We start from the raw sequence: 21,201 nt of genomic DNA on the forward strand, positions 1-21,201 counted from the left end.
CGTGCGCATCTCACGTCACAAGCGAGTGACAGTTTGTTATTTTTTTTTTATTTAGTCAATTTTTGCGATAGATACAGTGATTTTTATTGTGAAGTGATTTTTTTTGACTATTTAAACAGGATTTTTTTTGTTTTTCTGGTAATTATAATTTTTTTATTATAATAAGTCAGCTTCACGCTATATCCCGCATACAGCAGGGTAGGCAGAGAGAATCTAGTGTTAAGTGACGCCGTTCTCCACTTTCCGCCAAATTCTGCCAAATTAATTAGTTAAATTAATAAGTGTGTAATTAAATTTAATTATTATTGTGGTTATATTGTCATTTATAGTATAGGATGTGATTTATATAATTTAATTAAAGATAAAAATAGGTTTCCAGATTCCCTTCTGCTATGTGCAGGATACAGTGTGAAGCTAAACCTAAATAATCTTGGAAAATGTTTTTACATTTAAAGACATAAAATTATTATTATATAATATAACTTATTTAAGGAAATCAATTTAATAAAGTGATAGAGATAGAGTCAATTGAATTATTTTATTGAGATAATGTAGGTTCGATTTATCTAATATATATTTTTTTTGTTATCTGAGATATGTAAATAATTAAAGAATTGGTTATTTCTTCAGCTGAGAAAAAATGTCAAGAATATGTCACAATAGAAATTACTGAGATTTATGTACAATGAGTGCATCGCATTTTTTTCTTTATTTTCAATGAAAATTTCCTGTATGGCTAAAAACTTTAAACGCTTAGGGTCAATAAAAAGATTCTTTTACCATACATTGAAATAGGAAATGTTTTTTTTCTGTACCCATTAATTAAAAAAAATAACACCGTTTACAGGCAGGTAATGGTAAATATATCTCATCAATTTCAAGGGTAACTAACATATTTCCAAAGGTTAAACACCATAAGCATACTGATTTAACAAATTACGAATATTTTATGCAAATTATAACATAAACTAAGATGGAGTTTTAAAAATATAAATTTGTGATCATGTTTTTATATCAGGTTTATTTTAGCAGATTTTTGGTTAAAAAACGCATAATTTTTATCCATTCGATGAGTCACGGATAACTTAGATGATAAAGGTCAATGGATAAAAAGCCGAATCGATTTTTCATGTTATTATATTAATTTAGAATGACGCAATTGATTCTTTATTCATCACATATTTTAAATATTTGAATTTTTAAATATTAATTCAATAAAATAGAACAGGGGAATTCTTAACATAGTTGTACTTTTTAACCGACTTCTGTATTAGCTTTATGCTTTTTCCCGCACAGCCATATATAGGCAGAGAGCACTTGGTGATCAGAGACTGCATTCTCCACTTTCCTCTTTCTATCTTACTAAAGTAGAGAAATGAAAATTATTGAAAAAATAATTTCCTCCAGTGGACATCGAACCCACCCCATGTTTCAGTTACATTTAGATTGGTTTTTTAATACCAATAAAAGCAAGAAAAAAATCATAGGTTACAAACACCTTCTGAATCTCGGTCTTTTATCTGTACCTATTTACTGTTCAAAATGAATAAACATTAAGTTATATCACAGTTTATTATGGTACTTTCCAAGTACATAATGCACCGAAACAGTCTTCAGGAAGAGAATGTGCATATAGTAATATGGTCGCATTCTTCTCCTTGTTTGACCAATGATGATGTCTATGTTATTTTTCTAGGCTGACCATATTTATAATACAATTTTAACTGTAAAGGAAAGCAGTTATCCTTAAAAATTAATTTCGTATTGGAGTAAAAATTAAAGAATTTACAATTTATTTCATTAATTTATTGTGTTTAGCATAGAGGCAAATGCAACCTATGGATTCGATTCCCACTCGCGGGACATAGCGTAATCGAATTTATAGGCATGTTCATAAAAATAATAAAAATATGAACACATTATAATTAAATAATAATTTTAAAACCAGCATATTTTAAGGAAAAATCTTTAAATCAAGTAGATTTAACATTTTATTTAAATCAACTCGCAGACGGAATTTTGCGAAATCAATTGCCTTATAGAAGGTGTCCATTTCCGTTACGTTATACTCGTGTGAGGTCTAAACGTTGAAAAGTTTAGCAAAACACTTGCGCTGTCATAGTATTAACTATATCCGTTATAGTTTCTTGAGATGTTGATGTGCTTGATTGTGTAATGATATACACATTAAGATGATATTATACGAGGCGCAATCGAACAGAGTTACTGTAATTACAATAGTTTTTGGGTTCCATTCTCCATTTGGAATAATTTGTTATTACCGTTTCCCCGCTCTGGCGAGTCTAAATCCGGCGTTGAGTTCCACCAATCCACGTACAATGTTTTGAATTTCGGCAGGAAATAGAGAATAGTGTTTTGATGTTAGATTTTCATTGTGTACGCTATGGGTGTAGGTAGAAAAAGAAACACTGTACTTATCATACTAATGAAAACCAAAGAAGCGTGTTTGCATGTGCTTTGTAATAAAAGTTATGATTTCATATCCATTAGAACATTACACCTTAGAATAGGAAAATATTGATGTAGCCTCGAACTAGTAAGGAATAGCCTATATATTCTTTGGGTTTCCTATATACTTTTATTATTATATACTTTTGTATATTTTTTAATATATGATTGTAAAATTATATATGTAAGTTATCATATCATAATTTTCCAAATATCAAACCGGGTTCCTCGTTTGGTTATAAACTTAACGTGCTACTATAACATAACTCGCATTTAATTCATCTGATTTAAATTCATCTAATTTAGTTTCATATAAATTAATAGAGAAAGTCCGCAGCTACTAAGTAGTTAATTATTATGAAAAGAGGTTGACGTTTCCAGCAGAGTTTAACTTTTTAGTTTCGGTCGTGAGTCGTGAATAACGAACATATTTTTACGTGTAATATATGCACGCGTGCACTAAATATGCGCACGTATCTATAATATTTTTATATATGTACCTACGCTTAATTTTTGGTAATTACTTGAATTTACCATTTTTAAAATAAATAAATATTTTTTGTTAACTTCTTCTTAAGATTCTATGTTCTCCTGGTGTACATGGATATTTGGCAATATTCATAAAACAGTTTTTTTTACCTCAAGCTATAGTTTCCACATAACCTGTAGGCAGAGGGAACCTGGGAACCCAGTGTTAATGTTAAGTAAATCCATTTCCATTAAGACACTTCCGTTCTCCAATTTCCTCCAAATTCTGGAGGAACTGTGTACGAGTGGCGGGACTCAACACCGTAAGGAGGCAAACCTCCTTACCAGAACGAGGAAATGAAAATAATTTCTTTCCTCGAGTGCGAATCGAACCCATAACCCGTCGTGTTTAGAGTCGCACGCACGTGCCACTGCGTTAAGACGCGTTTAGATGGTGATAATGGGAATATATAGTAAAATATTTTGCATATTATAATAATATTTTATATAAGTAATTAAATATTTAAAATACAACCAGGCAAAGCAAACTTACAATAATAAATATTTGTTTTGAATAATGTTTCAGCCTCAAGTGTGACAATATTTTATTAAACACTAGACCAATAAGTGATTCATTATGTATACATTATAACATATAACGAATTGTATATAAAAAAAATAAATAAAGAAACTCGTTTCTTTTGCTATATGTGTCAAGTCTTAGAATTTGTAGTTCACATGACATCTTCAAACAGATGAATATTGGCATTGAGTAGAGTGATACTTAGATGTGATATTGTTGACATAGTCGAGGTAGACACGGAATATATTAATATAAAACAATATTATCATAAGATTTTTTAAATGCTAAAAATAGATTTTTAACACTTGGCTGTATTATAAGAGGAAGTTAGTATCTAATTTCTCATTATTTTTATTTTTTCGTATTATTTTTGTTGTTATAAAGATTTGATAAAAGTTATCTAAGAAAAATACAAATGTGTAACTTATCGTGTATTTGAATCCAAAAAAATATTATAATTATAATAAATAGACATTTTTATTTAAAATATCAACCTATTTGTAATCAAATTTTTTATAGTAGAAAAAACCCTTTAAATAAATCAATCAATACATGTCCAAAATGTACCACAAGATATTAAATGATTAAATTCGTTCAATTATTAATTTTAAGCTTCAGATTTGCAATCAAAGTAAATTTATATATGAAATTCATCAAATCACCCATCACCCATAAATTATAAAATAATTAGGCTTCAATTTGTTGCCAAGAAATGATGAATGAAATCTCGACTCGCGAATTGCGCAAGCGCATCGAAAGTGACCGACGAGATGAGTGCGCATTCACGCATACCGTCTGCGTAATATTGCTGTTAAATTTTATTACTATATGTTTATGTGAAAACCTGTGAATTTGGTAATGGATTATGGAGGTCGTTCAGTCTGCCATTACATTTGAAATATTGTTTTTAAATAACATTAATTTAATTTAAAAAAATATTTGAATGACTTTTATGGCTTTTATTTGTGTGTGAATATTATACTATTTGAACATTTTCTTTCCTAATATAGCAATATATTTTTTTATTTTCGAATATACTCCAAACATCAACACATTCATGACATCAAGAGTCATGGATGTGGAGATCAAGCTTTCTACTTGACCTTCACCATTTTTGGACTACCAATCTTTTATTTTTTCTGTCAACTTGTCCAAATTATCATAAATTTTGCATTTACTAGTAACAACTTGGTTATAACTAAGATCATAGTACTATAATCCGCGTACTAATTCCAAAAACTCGTCTGTCTATACATGGACGTGCGAACGGTACCTCATCGGGGGCAACGAAATCGTATGGCGATTTGTTTGCCATAAGCAAACTGATGTGCCATATCGAGTGTCGAAAGCTGGTGAGTGACCTTAATGATATAATCAGAATAAATAACTCGGAATGCTTTATATATTTTAGTTAAGATTTGTGCAACTCATTTTCTTGGTAATTATCTATATTTTGTCAATAACATTTTTTTTCAATTATTTTAATTGTGATTAGCTAAAATAAAAATAAAATAAATTGAATAATAAAAATATACTGCAATAAATTATAATAGTACTTTAAATATGACATTAGACCATCGTGAAGGTTGTGCATATATAAAAAAAATATACAAATGAACTAAAAACCGCAAATTCCGTTTAAAAGAATTCTTGACCTTTATCAACTTTGAGTCACCGCAATAGATTCGTGTTTATTCTATTAAGTGGTTGTTAAAAACAAGTCAGTTAAATTTTATTTATTTTAGAAATAAAATAACGTTTTTGTTTATTTTATATACTGCTGTAAATTTATCCACAAGCTATATATTTTTTTAGGTTTACGCTGTATCCCGCACATGGTAGGGTTGGCAGAGGGAACCTAGTGTTAAGACACTCCGTTCCCATTGAGTTACTTCCGTTATCTACTTTCCGCCGAATTCTGAAAGCATTGCGTGTTGATTGGCGAAACACAACGCTGGGCTTTGCTTCGTTACCTCAGCGAGGAAATGAAATATATTTAATATGTCAAAGTAGACCAGAGGGTTAGGTTAGGTTAGAATTTCAATCCTATGTCACGACGGCATATTTTTATATTTTCGTGTCTGTCTTAAGAAAAAATCAAAACTGCATTGTTAGAGTTCTTATTGCAATTTTGACCTCCTGTGACTTGCCTTCATAACAATTTTACATATTAATTTCAGAAATTAATCAAAGTATCAACAAGAAGCTAGTATCCGATTGCTGTTAATTTTTAATCAAAGGATATACATTTTATACATAAATACCACTTGCGTAATCTTTTGAACGGACCTCGTAATATCCTAAGCTTGTATTTTAATTCTTAACCTTCATATGAACATCTATAATATAGTTACTTTAAGCCAAAGAAATAAAGTATATAATAGAATACAAAATATTTTTCATTTGAAGATGCAGTTGAATGCAAATAATGCAATGGAAGTCAAAAAGAAAGACCATGTTGACAAACAAACAATATGGCTTCATGGATCAAGTTGTTTTAGTTGGTATATGATATTCTGATCGCGGGCTCAGGATGCGTTAACGCTATGAGAATATTAATGGTGGCACAGTAACATGTCCTTTAGTGCCTTTCGTACTATCAGGACTGTACTTAGAATTATATACGTTAGATATATAATACATACATATATTTGTATAATATTTCAAATCTTAGAGGTCATTGGTCTATTCGTAGGCTTTTGTACATACGTCATATTGATAGCATTTTAAATTATTTGTATTTGACAATATCGAAGATAAATACAGTTCGGTTTTTGATACTTATAATCTTTGATAATAAAATATTCTGATGGAAAATGATCATGAAAAAGAAAAGTTTCCTATAATTTCTTTTTCCGATACCTACCAATAAAATTAACTGAACGAAGTGATTACAATAGTAATAATCTTTTATTTTAAATTGTTAAGACTAATATTAATCAACAGAATTTAACAAATATCCTTTTTTGGAACTTTTGTTGTGTTTGGGTTTACGTCGATATAATTTTGGCATATGAATAAACATATTTTCGTTTGCTACTGCCTGTTCTTTCTCGTTAACCTACAATGTAAGTAAATTAAGTAAAAAGTTATGTTAAAAACAGCCCCCGGCTTGCGGCAGATGAATCAGAGCTCAGAAGTAGGCTTTCCATTACGAAATAAATTGTTAGTCAGCGTTGTTGCGTGACTTATTTTAAGACAGGCGCAACTTAACCTGGTTGTGCAAAATATCCAAAATTGCAATTGGCAATTGAATGGATTCCGGTTTTTATATATCTAACATCATGGATTGAAGGCCGTCGTGGCACTGGGGACAGTGTCTTACTGTAAACAATATTGTAGTGGGTACGATCTTTGATTGGGCAATTACTATATCTAAGATTTTAAATTTTCTCGGTTTGGCAAAGCGTGGTGTTGAGCTTTGTCTTACAACATGCAATACCTAAAACTGTAGCGGAAATGGGGGACTCTAGGTCCTCACGTATTCTGTTACGCGGAAAAGCGGGAAGCTGAAAATAACATTATTAAATTTTACCACTTAGAGAAATGTTTATAATATAAGTATTTCCAGACATGGTTTGATAAATTTATGTTTGTCATGTATCGACCTACAGATAAAATTAATTTAATATTAAAAGACTAAATTAGTAAAAGCTGATTCCATTAAAGTAGTACATCAAAAAGGGCTCTACTTTTGTTATAATTTTCGTCACTTATTTTACAACAATATAAAGAAAAAATTTGCAACATAACGCATTAGTCAAATGGAAAGTCAATATTATTATTCAAAATTTTTCATAATGGACGAAGGTTAAAAAAGATGAATCAGTAACATGATATAATATTGTGTTATATTTTACATATACATATATATTATAGCATATTCATAATTATAATGAACTGACTCGGAAAATTATAATTTTTGTATTTTGTAAGAAAATCTTAAAATAAGAATTTAGTAAAAAACAAAAGTTACTTTTTTTTTAAATCAATTTCAATCTAATAATACTCGTATTGCACTACAATACACTTGAAGATTTTTTATGTTCCTCGAATCAACTCAAATGTTTATATCATATTCTTTTAACCCTATTTTTATTATTTGAAGACTAATTGCCCAATTTCCTATAATTTTACTACTTATTTCATATTTAAAATGTTCAAATGTACATACATAGTTTGTTAATAATTTCCGAAACCAATTACTGAAGGTTTTAGACCAATTTTCTACCATTAGGTGTATGGATATAATCAATAGGAGCACACCTTCAGGCAGTATGTCGATATTATGTATCTTACAACATACTGTTAGCAAATTTTGTAAACTAATTATGAACAATTTTATTTGGAAAATCGCTTTACAGAGCAATTATAGAGTCTATTTTACCGCCCGTTGATTTGTCTCGCTTGAACAACGAGTATAATCCTATATCTTATAAAACAAAGTCGCTTTTTGTGTCTGTCTGAACTTTCTAACTCTTCTTCTTCTAAACCACCCAACGGATTTTTATGCGGTCTTCACCATTAGGTCGAGTATTTCTCAGGGAAGGTTTATATATAGTTTATTATTTGTACATTATTATATAAATTAACATAAATACGATAAATATGTATAAAGTCCTACCCGTTGAGACACTTTCGCGCATGCGCTGCTTTAATGGTAAGTACTACATGAAAATAATGTACTAGAGTATTGTTCCTCTTAATAAGATCTACAAAAAAGTTCGCGATAGCATATTTTTATCTTTTAAGGATAACGTGTAGTGATCATATTTCTGTCTAAAAATAGTAATTTCAATATATTTTTTATTGTGAGGGATATTTTTCCATAATGGTATTAATCCTTATCCTTTAAAATACTTTATTAAATTTCTACGTTAAACGAAGATAAAATTTGCTTTTTAAACTATTTCGAAATTGCGAATAGTTTTAGAGAAAAACGCATTTAATTATTGACACATCACGCCGTTCACACATCAACTGTATCGAGTCAAGTTTCACTTATCCCTTACTCTCAGCATATAAATAAGTATATTAGTTACGTTGGCCATTTAATGTAGATCAAAACTGTTTTTTCTGTTTTTCATTTTAATAAAAACTTTAGAAGTTGTTACAATATCAAAAAATCCTTGCTGCGAAACGCGCCTCGCGACGTTATGCTTATACAAGCGAGTCCGCCGCGCCCGCCTGCCTTACACGCATCGGTGGTTCAGTGGTAAAATGCTCGCCTGCCACGCGGGCAGCCCGGGTTCAATTACCGGCCGATGCATTCTATTTAATTTTCGTCACAGGCAGCCACGTAGTGCTTGCTTTTCATCAGGGACAGAATACCCTCTTCAGCATTAACCACAAGCTCGAAAAAAAAACCCGCCTGCCTTTATAGCAACGAAGATTTAGATGCGTTTGCACGTATTGGATAATTCGAGTTGAATGTATTATTTAATGTCATTTAACTATCTAAAAATAGTAATTTAAATATATTTTAATAAGTACTTGAAAAGATTAGTAGCACAGATTTAAAATTACGGTACCTACTAAAAAAATCCTTGCCGAGTAAAACAATTGGAAAATCCTTATTGAAACTACGAAAATGCGGGCTGCATTAGAGTTTAATTAATTTTCACATTATCTTAAATGCTTTGCAAACATACATTATATGAATAATCCAGTAGTAAAAGCGGGCGAAGCCGCAAGGGGGTCGCTAGTAGAGTATAAAGCAAAAGTCATATTTAACTTGAAATTTAAATGGTTCAATTGAATTGACGTGAGTTATTAAATCATTTTTTTTATCTTAAATATTTATAACGTTGACTTTTTTTCCAATTATTCTATCGTGGTTATGAAAGTAAACAAATAAGCTTAATAAGTATGTTTATGTAGCTCCAATATAATTATATGGAAAACAGAAGAATTATCTATGTACTTACATTTTCAGACATAGCTTGTAGGGGGAAGAACGAAGCTTATATTATTTAAATCCCACTAAAATATTCTGAAATATGCATACATGTGTTTTCCTAGTAGCATTACAGATGTCGGTCTGGTATTTATTTAAATCGTGATACTCCGCACGAGTAATTGTTACTGCACGATACTAACTATACATATTTTATAAGAGAAATGCGGATTCGAGCGACTTATGGTATCTGCAATCTTGTACTAATTAAGTTAGATAAACGACATGTTGTACAGCAATTTACTTATATGTTAAACATTAGTTTAGCTTTAGATATTCTGTAAAAGTAGTAATTTGTTATATTTTTTTGTTAAATATTATTTAGTTTTAAAATCCGTCTCTTAGGACGTTATATAAAGAGAACTTTACATATGTAATATTCTACTATTGACGCACGCACGCACGCACGCAGCTTCGCTTACGTATTTAGGGGTGAATTCTAATAAACCATGAAACATGTGTTTAATGAAATATTTTTAAGAGTCTAAATTTCAAATTTTATAAAAATCGGTGGCGAAATAAGAATTTTTCCATACAAACTTTCAACCCCTATTTCACCCCTTTAGGGTAAAATTTTTCAAAATCCCTTCTTAGTGGATGTCCAGATTACAAAAGTAAACATCTGTCCAAATTTCACGTGTTTACGCACAGCGGTTACGGCTGTGCGTGCGTCTTACCTCAGTCAGTGAGGACAAGTCCTTTTATATATATAGATTATATATGTGAATTAACTAGTGCAAATAAACGTTAATATATCGAAAAAAAATACTTTATGTTATACAAAATAATGATAATTCAGTCATTAAAATTCAATTTTCATCAATGTTTTCTTAGAACGTAAATTTATTTTCCGTAAATCGATTTTTTTTATTTAGTTTGTAGTTTAATAATGCTATAAGTTAATTAATACATACACATTGCTAATTTTATGTCAAACATAATGGTACTGATTGAAAGTAATATCTGCTAATACATCAGGAAGATGAAACAGACATTGATGTGAGAAAGATATAAGTAAATAACAATGGAGAAGGCTGTTCAACAGATTTCCCTTGCGTATAGTTTTTGCTTGTAATTTTCACTGGCGTTCACAGTTCTATGGGATAAAAATAATTGAAATTTAAATAGTTTTACGCTTGCTTTTGTGTTTTCACCTACATTACTAGAAGAGAATAGAGAAGTACAAAAACACAAAGACCTGAGATCAGATCTGAGATCCCCTTAAATCTTCCCATAAAAAATTGAGGTTATATAGTACCATGAATATGAATAGATTTCTTCAAGTAAACGTTCATTAAATGCAAGGTAATCATTAACTTTCTTGGTTAAACTGTTGACAGTTGAGAGAAATTTCGCTCGTGGCAACAAAAACTGACAGCTAACGAAAGAAAGGGGGCTGCAAAGGTCAACATGGTTTGCTTATTGTACTTTAAAAATATGAAACGAGTTATAATATTTTTGGCAGAATTCCAAAGTCTATAGCTTAAATCTCATTCAGGGGTTTTGTTTTAAATTTCACGTTTTTTCTGTACGGCAGAGTAAGTAAGGAGAACCTGGGAAGAGATAGAGAGAGGGCGAAAGCTAAATTATTTAAAATATAATCTAGGGTACTCCGTATGTCAAAATCAAGCTTTTTAGTCAAACAATCGTAAGACGTAAAATAAGATTTTAACACATTAATATCAATAATTATATATTGTTAATAAGATATTGTCAATAAGAAATATTAATAATCAAGATTTCTTATTAACAAATTAACCAAAAAATCTAAGTCGTTTATTTATTTTTATATTCATATTTTATTTATTTTTATACTATTTATTTTAATTCTTATATACAAATTGTCTATACTTTCACTTTACAAAAGTTATATTTTCCTATCTATTAGAACAAAGCCTACCGTCTAGCTGATAGTTACTAAGCTAAGTGGGTTTATTTTCGTTACCAATTAACAGCGGGACAGCTCGTAAATCTAGCCAGCTATGGCATTCGGTTACTGGGTCATAGAACTGGTTAATACTGTCGACGACCAAAGGAATATTATTGTAATACTTTTGATATAAATTCTTTATATAGGCTTAGGTATAGGTATCATTGTGTTTTAAAATAGCTTTGTATTTATATATTTGAAAACATATAAAGATTATAAGAATAACGTAGAAAACAGTCTTTTTATGGTTATAACGAAATATTTCGAACTTTGGATCCAACACTAGTTAGTGGGAAACATCGTCAAACCCTGCCAACGACTAGACAATTTATTTTATTAATAAAAATTAAAAATAAACTAATTAAAAAAATCATATAATTAATGAAAATTGTATTTCTTCTTTCCAGATTCTGTTGGTGGTGAAGTGATTACGAAGTGTTTCTTTTAAATAATGTCAATAGAATTTGAAAGTACAAAAATCGTTCAAGTGCTCTCAATATAAGCTAATTATAATATTTGTGTATAATTTGCGTTTAGTGTTGTGAGTGTTTTGTTGGCAAAATGATGACCCTATACAGAACCATTAAGGGGACGAGTACATCGAAGAGGAAGCGCCGGGAGAGAAGGTATACTTATTTTTTATTAATTACTGATAGAAGAATTATGTATTATTATTTCGTCGTCAAGATTTTACTATTATATTTAAATAATATTTTTTTCATAACACATTTTTGAGTGTAATTTAATTGACTTGATGTTTATTTTTTGTTAATAATCCTCCAAATAAATAAAATGTAATATTAAATGAAAAACGCTAAGAAAACGCGCGTCGAGTTTAAATTATTATAAGTTTTCCAAAATTTAATTCTATAAATTTAACGCAACAGTACACTACATTCAACTCTAACTGAATAGAACTATTTAAGGGTTTTATACAATAAGCCTGTTTAATAGCCCTTTCTTAGTCATTCAACCTCCTTTTCAAGTAATCTGGCTTACAAATTCTACAAGGAACACGCTTTCGCAACTTTGGAAATATGTAATTGTTTAATAACTGGTCTAGGAATGTTATTACAATGTTGATACTGTTTTATCTGGACGTGATAATTTAGAATCGGGTTCTTATCAAATATTACGCATTTAGGTTGTGTTAAAATTTGCTGAATTTTAGCGAGCTTGTCTAAGAAAATGCGGCTGTAGTCGTAGGTACTGGTAATAACACTTTTTTTAAATAGGTACAATTTATTTCTGTGATTAGTAGAAATAAATGTAAGATTTTTTTATCACTTAAAAATATTAAAAAAAAACAGGCATTATGTGATATTAATTATTTCCGATGTTAATAACCATGTCGATAAAGTTTTAAATTTTCTAGCTTTGGTAGAAAATTGAATGAAAAGTGGGAAGTAGTGTTTTAATATAATGTTTTCTCTACCTTTCCTACCATATAAAAAGTAAATATTTTACTGAAGAAATATCATATCATCATGAATTCAATTCTAGCTGTGGTTCGACAACAAAGATGGGATGGGATGATGGTGTTAATTAGAAAACATAATAGCCACTTTAAAAAAGATTGCGTTTTATTAAAATTGAATAACCCGGTAGTTATTACAGTATTTTATTTTTATTTTATTCATGTCCTTGTATGTGTGTAAGTGTGCGTAGACATTTGAAGGAATTATAAAAATAAACATGAAAAAAACTGTAATGGATATATTTAAAATGATGAAAAGAATATATATATATATATACGAAGTAAAAGCTAAAATGCATACTAATTAGGATTCAGATATCTATATTAAATAGTTTTACTTTACAACATTTGAACACAATCTAAGTGAACGGCCATCTATGAGTATACGCCGTTACGAGAGCCGTTAAGTCACGTCAAAGTTACAAGTTAACTTTCTAAAAGGTATATCGGCTTATTAGTTAGCCGCTGTCGCGATAGATGGAGCCTCTTGCCTTATTTATTATTAGATAAGTAAATAGCAGCCATTATGTAAATAAGTTAATATTATTACATTTCATTTAGGTTTTTTTGGAAGATAGTTGAAATATTGGACAGATTAAAATCGAATTCCATCTTTTGAGCTACTGTTTTATATCCTATATCTTATAAAACAAAGTCGCTTTTCGTGTCTGTCTGAACTTTCTAACTCTTCTTCTTCTGAACCACCCAACGGATTTTTATGCGGTTTTCACCATTAGGTCGAGTATTTCTCAGGGAAGGTTTATATATAGTTTATTATTTGTACATTCTTATGTAAATTAACATAAATACGATAAATGTGTCTAAAGTCCTACCCGTTGAGACACTTTCGCGCATGCGCTGCTTTAATGGTAAGTACTACATGAAAATAATGTACTGGAGTATTGTTCCTCTTAATAATATCAACAAAAAAGCCCGCGAGAGCATATTTTTATCTTTTAAGAATAACGTGTAGTGATCATATTTCTGTCTAAAAATAGTAATTTCAATATATTTTTTATTGTGAGGGATATTTTTCCATAATGGTATTAATCCTTATCCTTTAAAATACTTTATTAATTTTCTACGTTAAACGAAGATAAAATTTGCTTCTTACACTATTTCGAAATTGCGAATAGTTTTAGAGAAAAACGCATTTAATTGTTGACACATCCCGCCGTTAACTCATCAGCTGTGCCGACTCAAGTTTTACTTATCCCTTACTCTCAGCATATAAATAAGTATATTAGTTACGTTGGCCATTTAATGTAGATCAAAACTGTCTTTTACTGTTTTTTCATTTTAATAATTACTTTAGAAGTTGTTACAATATCAAAACATCCTTGCTGCGAAACGCGCCCCGCGACGTTTTGCTTATACAAGCGCGTCATGAGCAGTCATCAATATTTAAATTGTGGTGGTTCAGTGGTAGAATGTTCGCCTGCCACGCGAATGGCCCGGGTTCGATACCCGGCCAATGCATTCTATTTAATTTTCCTCACAGGCAGCCACGTAGTGCTTGCTTTTCATCAGGGACAGAATACCCTCTTCAGCATTAACCACAAGCTCGAAAAAAAAAACCCGCCTGCCTCTATAGCAACGAAGATCTAGATGCGTTTGCACGTATTGGATAATTGGAGTTGAATGTATTATTTCAGCGCGATATATTTGGTTTCATATTTTTTGTAGTAGTTATTAGTAGGTAGGCTTTTGTTTATAATTTCTTCCGTTTAAAAATAGTCATTTAACTATCTAAAAATAGTCATTTAAAAATATTTTAATAAGTACTTGAAAAGATTAGTAGCACAGATTTAAAATTACGGTACCTACTAAAAAATCCTTGCTGTGTAAAACAATTGGAAAATCCTTATTGAAACTACGAAAATGTGGGTTGCATTAGAGTTTAATTAATTTTCACATTATCTTAAGTGCTTTGCAAACATACATTATATGAATATTCCAGTAGTATAAGCGGGCGAAGCCGCAAGGGGGTCGCTAGTATTAAAATATGTTTATAATAATATAGTACATAATAAAATATTTTCATTATCCTATTAAATTAATTATAGAAAAAGCTATGTTAACTTCCACCAAAAAATCTTATAAATAATTGATCTTATAAATAATAATTATTTATATTATGTATATGTAAAATAAAGAAAATAAACGACTAATTAACTATAATCAAAATAAACCGATCATATCCAAAGAAATGAACACTTCATAGTTACTTATTGTTCATAATTTAAGACTATGAAAATATATAACAATATTAGATTTCTTGCAAGAACCACAGACAATGGCCGTCAGATCTTCCAAGTATAATTAGAACTAAAATAGTTTGACAGGTATATTTGATTCAAAGAATTATCTTGTTAACAGATATTGACGTCTTATCGATACAGTATAGAAGAATATAAAGAGACCAACAAAAACATAATTGAGTAATTAAATCTGTGTACTTTGTAATTAAGATGATGACTTCACCAAATGCTGTATCGACCCTAGAATAATAGGTTGTTTGGAAGTGGTACTTATAATTTTTATAGTTTAGTTTAATACAATACAATACGGTACAATATGGCTATATAAGTTAAAAATCTGGTACTAAAATCTGATATTTTTAAACGTTGTTTTATACTAAATAAGAGGTATTAGATATAACGATAAATTTAATATAACGCTACATTAAACATTGTATTAGATATTACGTAACATCTCCCTGCAGGTAGCATAACAGCGGTAACAATAGGCTCTGTGAACCTCATCGCTTCCTAGTTTTGTAAACGTGGGCAGTTCGGCCCCACCCACTATGTAAATTGGAAAATTATTAATATTCATAAAGCAATGCAGTTTTAGGATCCGTGGGTTTGAGTCCAAATTTTATCGTGATGACCACTATTTTTGAAAATGTAAGAAATAATCTTCGTTGTAATACATGAATGGTTGTAGTCAGCAAGCATTAATTAAAACGAAAAAAAATATCAGAGTAAGATGTGATGAAAATTTATAAGTTATATATGATTATTTTATTACATTTTCATAATTAAAACAAAATTTGAACGAAATAGGATTTGAGCCCGCGCCTTAAAGTCTAAGCTAAGTATTTTTCTTTCTAAATGTGGATGTTTAATAAAATATTAACAATATCTATAGATATAAAAATTTTAAATTTCATTTATACGTAATTAAAATATTATTATATGGGAAAAAAAGCCAAGTTTATCCCTTTCCTGTGATCATCAAATTCCGTTCAAAGTGTTTTTATATGCAATCAACGTAGACCACAATCTGCATCATCAAGTTAACAACGGCGTACCTTTAGTTAATCAACTTTTTTCTTTTATTTGTCACTAGAACAAATTTTTAATTGGTGTGGCCTTATCAAGTAGATAAGCTAACAATGCCTCCGAGATAATGGATGTTAAGTGAGAATTAATGTTTTAATAGTTCTGTATATCTTTTTATAATTGTTGGTTTAAAACACCGCTCGCGCTTACTCGAGATAGGGTAGCTTTGGTGCAAACGAATAATATAAGTACTCTTTTAACGTTTTATACTATAATTTGTTTTTATGTCTATGTTAATTAGTAAAATGTTGTTTGTTTGTGCTGTTAAAGCGAAATTGGAGTTGAATAAATATTTTAATTTGTTTCATTTTTTTATCCCTACAGAGTAGATCACAGAACCTTGTGTATATCGTGCTCTCGATTTTCTGCTCGAATTCAAGATAAAGCGCAATTCTTGCGGCTTATCCGTGAAATGAAAATTATTCATTCCCCCGAGTGGATCAAACCCATTACGTTTATAGTCATATTTTGTATCACTGGTCACAATGGCTTCTTTTTGGTTTTTGGTGGTGTCACGAGGGCACGAAAGTGTCTTAATGAGAGCGGAATGTCTGATCACTAGGTTCCCTGATTCCCCGACGTTAAAACCGCAAGTAATAACTAGTTCAATAATAACATGAAACGTTATTAACAATGTAAATTAATGTCACTGATCGAATTCATACATCGTGAAAGAATGCGAAGCAATACATACGATCGTTCGTTTGATAAGCATGAAAACTGGCGTATTCGTTTTGTGCATTAACCTGGCTACTTTCTTCGTGTTTATACTAACCGCGTTACATAGTGGCCATATATTATTTAAATATTTAAAACCTGAAAAATATACGATACTGTTATTTTCAACGGTAAACAAGAGATAGTGTGGAAATTTATGATCATATAATTTTTTTTTTTTTTCATAGTTTTGAAATTTTATAGTAAAGTCAAGCCTTTAAGGGTTTATCTATTTGTCAATTAGATGCGGCGCGGCGTTTTCGGCGTTTTCGGCGTTTCTTTTATACTTACGTAGGAGCTAGTTCAAGAGTTAGTGTCCCATTAACATGCTATTATATATTATATGTAACGTACGTAATAATTAGAAAGTTATAGTAAAACTTTAAAGATTTTTAAAACTATCAAATAAATATTATAGGAAATAACTTAATTTTATTACGATAAACCTAATGGTTGTACCAATACTACCGGGATAAAAGGGCAACGAATAAATGATTATTTATTTTATTAATTCTATGTTTGACGAACAGAACGCAAAATGATACAAAGAAATTACGTATTGTATGTTATTATTATAATTTGAATATTAATGGAAATAGTCGATAAAAATAGGAAGCATCGATACAAATATGTAATATAGCTAATTAAGCATAACAAAATTAATTATACCTAACGTAATTTATTTTTTATGAGAATATTTTACCTCATGTATGTTAGGTTTCAATAGGTTTATTCTATTTCATTTTAAAAAGTACTCTGCTAATAAGTACAAATTTTACAAGTTTGGTTGTCGTGAGAATGACTGATGAAAAATTGGCCAAAAATAAATTTATGAAGGTAGAACAAGCGGTAAAAGATTCAGGGGGAGGTTTCCGTTGACCTTCGAGAACACAGCAGCGGTGATATTAGAGGGTCACATATAAACATGAGGACCGGAGGGCATATGTGCCTTGATGACAGTGGGCAACACAACAGAGGTAAATAGAGATAGTTGCGTTTAGCACCCCGTTCACTTTGGCTACCCAATCTAGGATTATGAATGAAGATACCATTGATAATATTAATTTATTTCCCTGCTATAGTAGGATAAACACAGCGTTGAGTTCCACCACTCAACACGAAATGTCTCGAATTTTGGCGGGGAGCGTAGTGTCTTCAAATTATGTTATGTTATCTTAAAATTATGTTGAAATCATGACATAAATGTCAATCTGAAAAAAATAGTAAATATTAGTTTCCGGATAATAAGCGCGGTAAAAAACATTGTTAGGAAATTAGACAAATTTAAAATACTACATTAAATTAAAAAGGAAAATTTAATTTTTAATTTTCATCTTTATGCTTGTATTTTAAAGTCCAAATTTTGTTAATAAATATATTTTATAAGAGCAATAAATAAAGTGCAAATATGCATCAAAACGTGCCAGTGCGCTTTACGTTGATATTTATCTTGTGCGACTATAAAAAAAATGTAATAGTACATTAAATCGCTTTTATATTACAACAAACCTGTCAAGGGCTGGTCTAAACGGCCCATAAGCCGTTCCGCTTTCTCGAAAAACTTTAAAACTCGGCTTTTTATCAAGAATCTTTTTAACCTACTTCATCAAATGTCATACATATGTTAATATAAACATTTCCATTGCATTATCTCACGCCCTTTATATTTTGCCTAACATTAAAACAGCGTGAGTTAGTTGGTGGTTATAGTGTTAAACACTATATATAAGTTATATAAGTCCCGCTGAGTTTCTTGCGCCGGTTCTTCTCAGGTCTGAGGCACTAACTTTTGTGAACTGGTGGTAAATTATTTGACGTTCAAAAAATAAAGCTTGTATCTTTTTATTTTGAATAAAAATATTTGAATTTGAATATATATTGTTTAACACTATATTTATATTACTTAAAGAAATTTGAACTTGATAAGGTTACTTTGGATATTGATAAGTAGTTTTATCATGTTCTACGAATTTTGTTATCAGTCAGTATGTGCTTGATAGTATTTCAGTTCTTATTTTAATTAAAAAGGTTTCATTTTTCCACGGCCAAACAAGGCGCGAATAATAATTTGGCCCAACAGGCCCTTTAAGGGTTAAAAAAACGTTTAACAAATAGATACAAAAAATCATTACAGTTCTCAAAATTAGTTCAAACATATAATATTATATCTAAATTATTTAGACACACACAAGTGATTTCAATATAATCACAACACAACACACAAACGCTAAATCATCCAAATAAGGCATTACACTAAGAACACAAGTAAGAGCGATACGTTAAACCAAAATAGTAATAAATAGCGGGCGGCACTACAAATAAATCCACTTTACCAGTATTTATAGAGAGAGAGAGAGAGAGGCCACAAGCGACCTGACAGATTGTGGAAGGATGAACACATCTTGTAATTGTATACAGAACGGCGGAGGTCCCCAATTGACGTTATAATAGATATTCGATGCTATGAAAGAAATCTTATTTCGCCGCTGTACGTACAGTCGTACATGTCCATAATTTCCAAATGTAGCAAGATAGGATGTCGGTGTTCAGCTGTTTTATTTGAATCGTGTTTAGCATAGAAATGCGTATGGGATTTATCGGTTAGACTATATGTTCGATATGTGTATATGGTATTTGCGCTTTACTTTTTTGTGTATGTGTGATTTTTAATTAAAAAAAAGTGTTTTAATGTTTTAATATATTTACTGTTTATGAGTTCATTCTTTGCTTCTTTGCATATGGCTGAGTAAGTACTTACTCATTATTACTTAGTGTCCAGATATCCTATTCTCCGTTTTTCATTCAGTCGGATTCTGAAACACTGCACTTGTATGGTGGAATTCAGTACAGCCTACCAGAACGGGAAAATTTGGGGTCAGGCGCTTCTTAAATCCGCCGTGATCTATTTTAAAATTCAATTTTGTTGATTGAGCGTTATGGTTATCATAGTGATCATGGTTAGGAGTTTAAATAGCCCGTGCCATGTTTCCTCATTATATTTTGAAATTAATATTTTTTTATCTATGACTCTATATCCCAATCCTTACTAGAAACATTAATATGCTTAAAGCAGAAAAACGTACCGTGGTACCAAATAAACAGTATGACAAATTGAATCACATCCCATACATTACATACAAAAGTTACACTACCAAGTAAATCTCATATATTACTAAAAGCTGGTACGTATGATCCATCAGACTGCTGGCTCGTATGAATACGGGCGCCCGCGCTGGTGACAACGCAATGCGACGCGCGACCATTGTGCGCCTGTACCTCTATGTATTGAACTGACCGCCGTCGCTTGTGGAGTGTTTGCCGCGTTTGACTTACTATATTTTTAATTTTGACGCTTTTATACTTATTTTTAGCCTGAGCATATGTTTTTTTTTTGCTATTTTTGTAATATATAAGATTTGTTGGTTAAATGTTTTGAATTCCTTACGGATTGCCAAGCATAGTTATGTCATGTCTTGATACTACGTAGCCTTTCTGCTTAAAAAATAACATGTATATTTGAAATTGCAATGGTTTTTTTAATATTATCTTAGAATTTATAATGAGATTTTCATTATATTGAAAAATATTTTGGCTATACATTAGTATAATAGTGATTGCATATTAATGCAATCACTAAATAATATTAGTTAGGCATAAAAGAAAAATAAATATTAAAATCGATATATAATTTTTTTGTCTTGCACGTATTAAATAATAAAATATTAAAAATCAATTCAGCTGAACAGGTACCACGGCTCTCATATGAATCTTCTTCACAAGAGGATCTATGCGCAGCGAGGCTCGTGTTAACACTGTCTAATGGTACTCTCTACATATCATGTAGTATTGCATTTAAATCGTATTTTAGACCTGACTTGGTAGAGGCATACAAAATCCAAAGGATTTTATGTTTAACGAAACTAATTTGTTTAGGCTTTCCTGCTATATATTTAAATTTATGTAAGCAATTTAACTTTAACAACTATTACATATAATACCTTCTAATACTCTTTAATTTTTGTTTCATTCTAAAAACTAAGATTTCGTTATTAAATCAACTTCTAAAACTATGTTTGATATTTTTAACACCCAAATCGATTGGAAAATTTTGAAAATTTAAACACCCTAGTTAAAATAAGTAATTTATATAATTGATAAAAAATAACATTAATATTAGTAATATGATCAATATTCATCATACAGAAAGAAAATAATAATAAACTAAAACGGGCCAAATATCTGTAATGTCATAGC

The 21,201-nt window shown here is 30.2% G+C and overlaps 1 protein-coding gene across 1 annotated transcript in view; it reads left to right on the forward strand.

Moving 5' to 3' along the window:
* exp (expansion) overlaps nt 1-21,201 on the forward strand; it is a 141,789-nt gene continuing 120,588 nt past the window's right edge. Inside the window, exons 1-2 of the mRNA XM_085190724.1 lie at nt 1-138; nt 11,814-12,032. Of these exons, the coding sequence (XP_085046850.1) occupies nt 11,968-12,032 (65 nt within the window). The 5' untranslated portion in view covers nt 1-138; nt 11,814-11,967. The remainder of the gene's footprint in view (nt 139-11,813; nt 12,033-21,201) is intronic.

The sequence above is a fragment of the Heliconius melpomene genome, chromosome 10 (assembly GCF_056956725.1).
Source record: "Heliconius melpomene rosina isolate 202511_hmr_F chromosome 10, ASM5695672v1, whole genome shotgun sequence".
Classification (NCBI taxonomy): Eukaryota; Metazoa; Arthropoda; class Insecta; order Lepidoptera; family Nymphalidae; genus Heliconius; species Heliconius melpomene.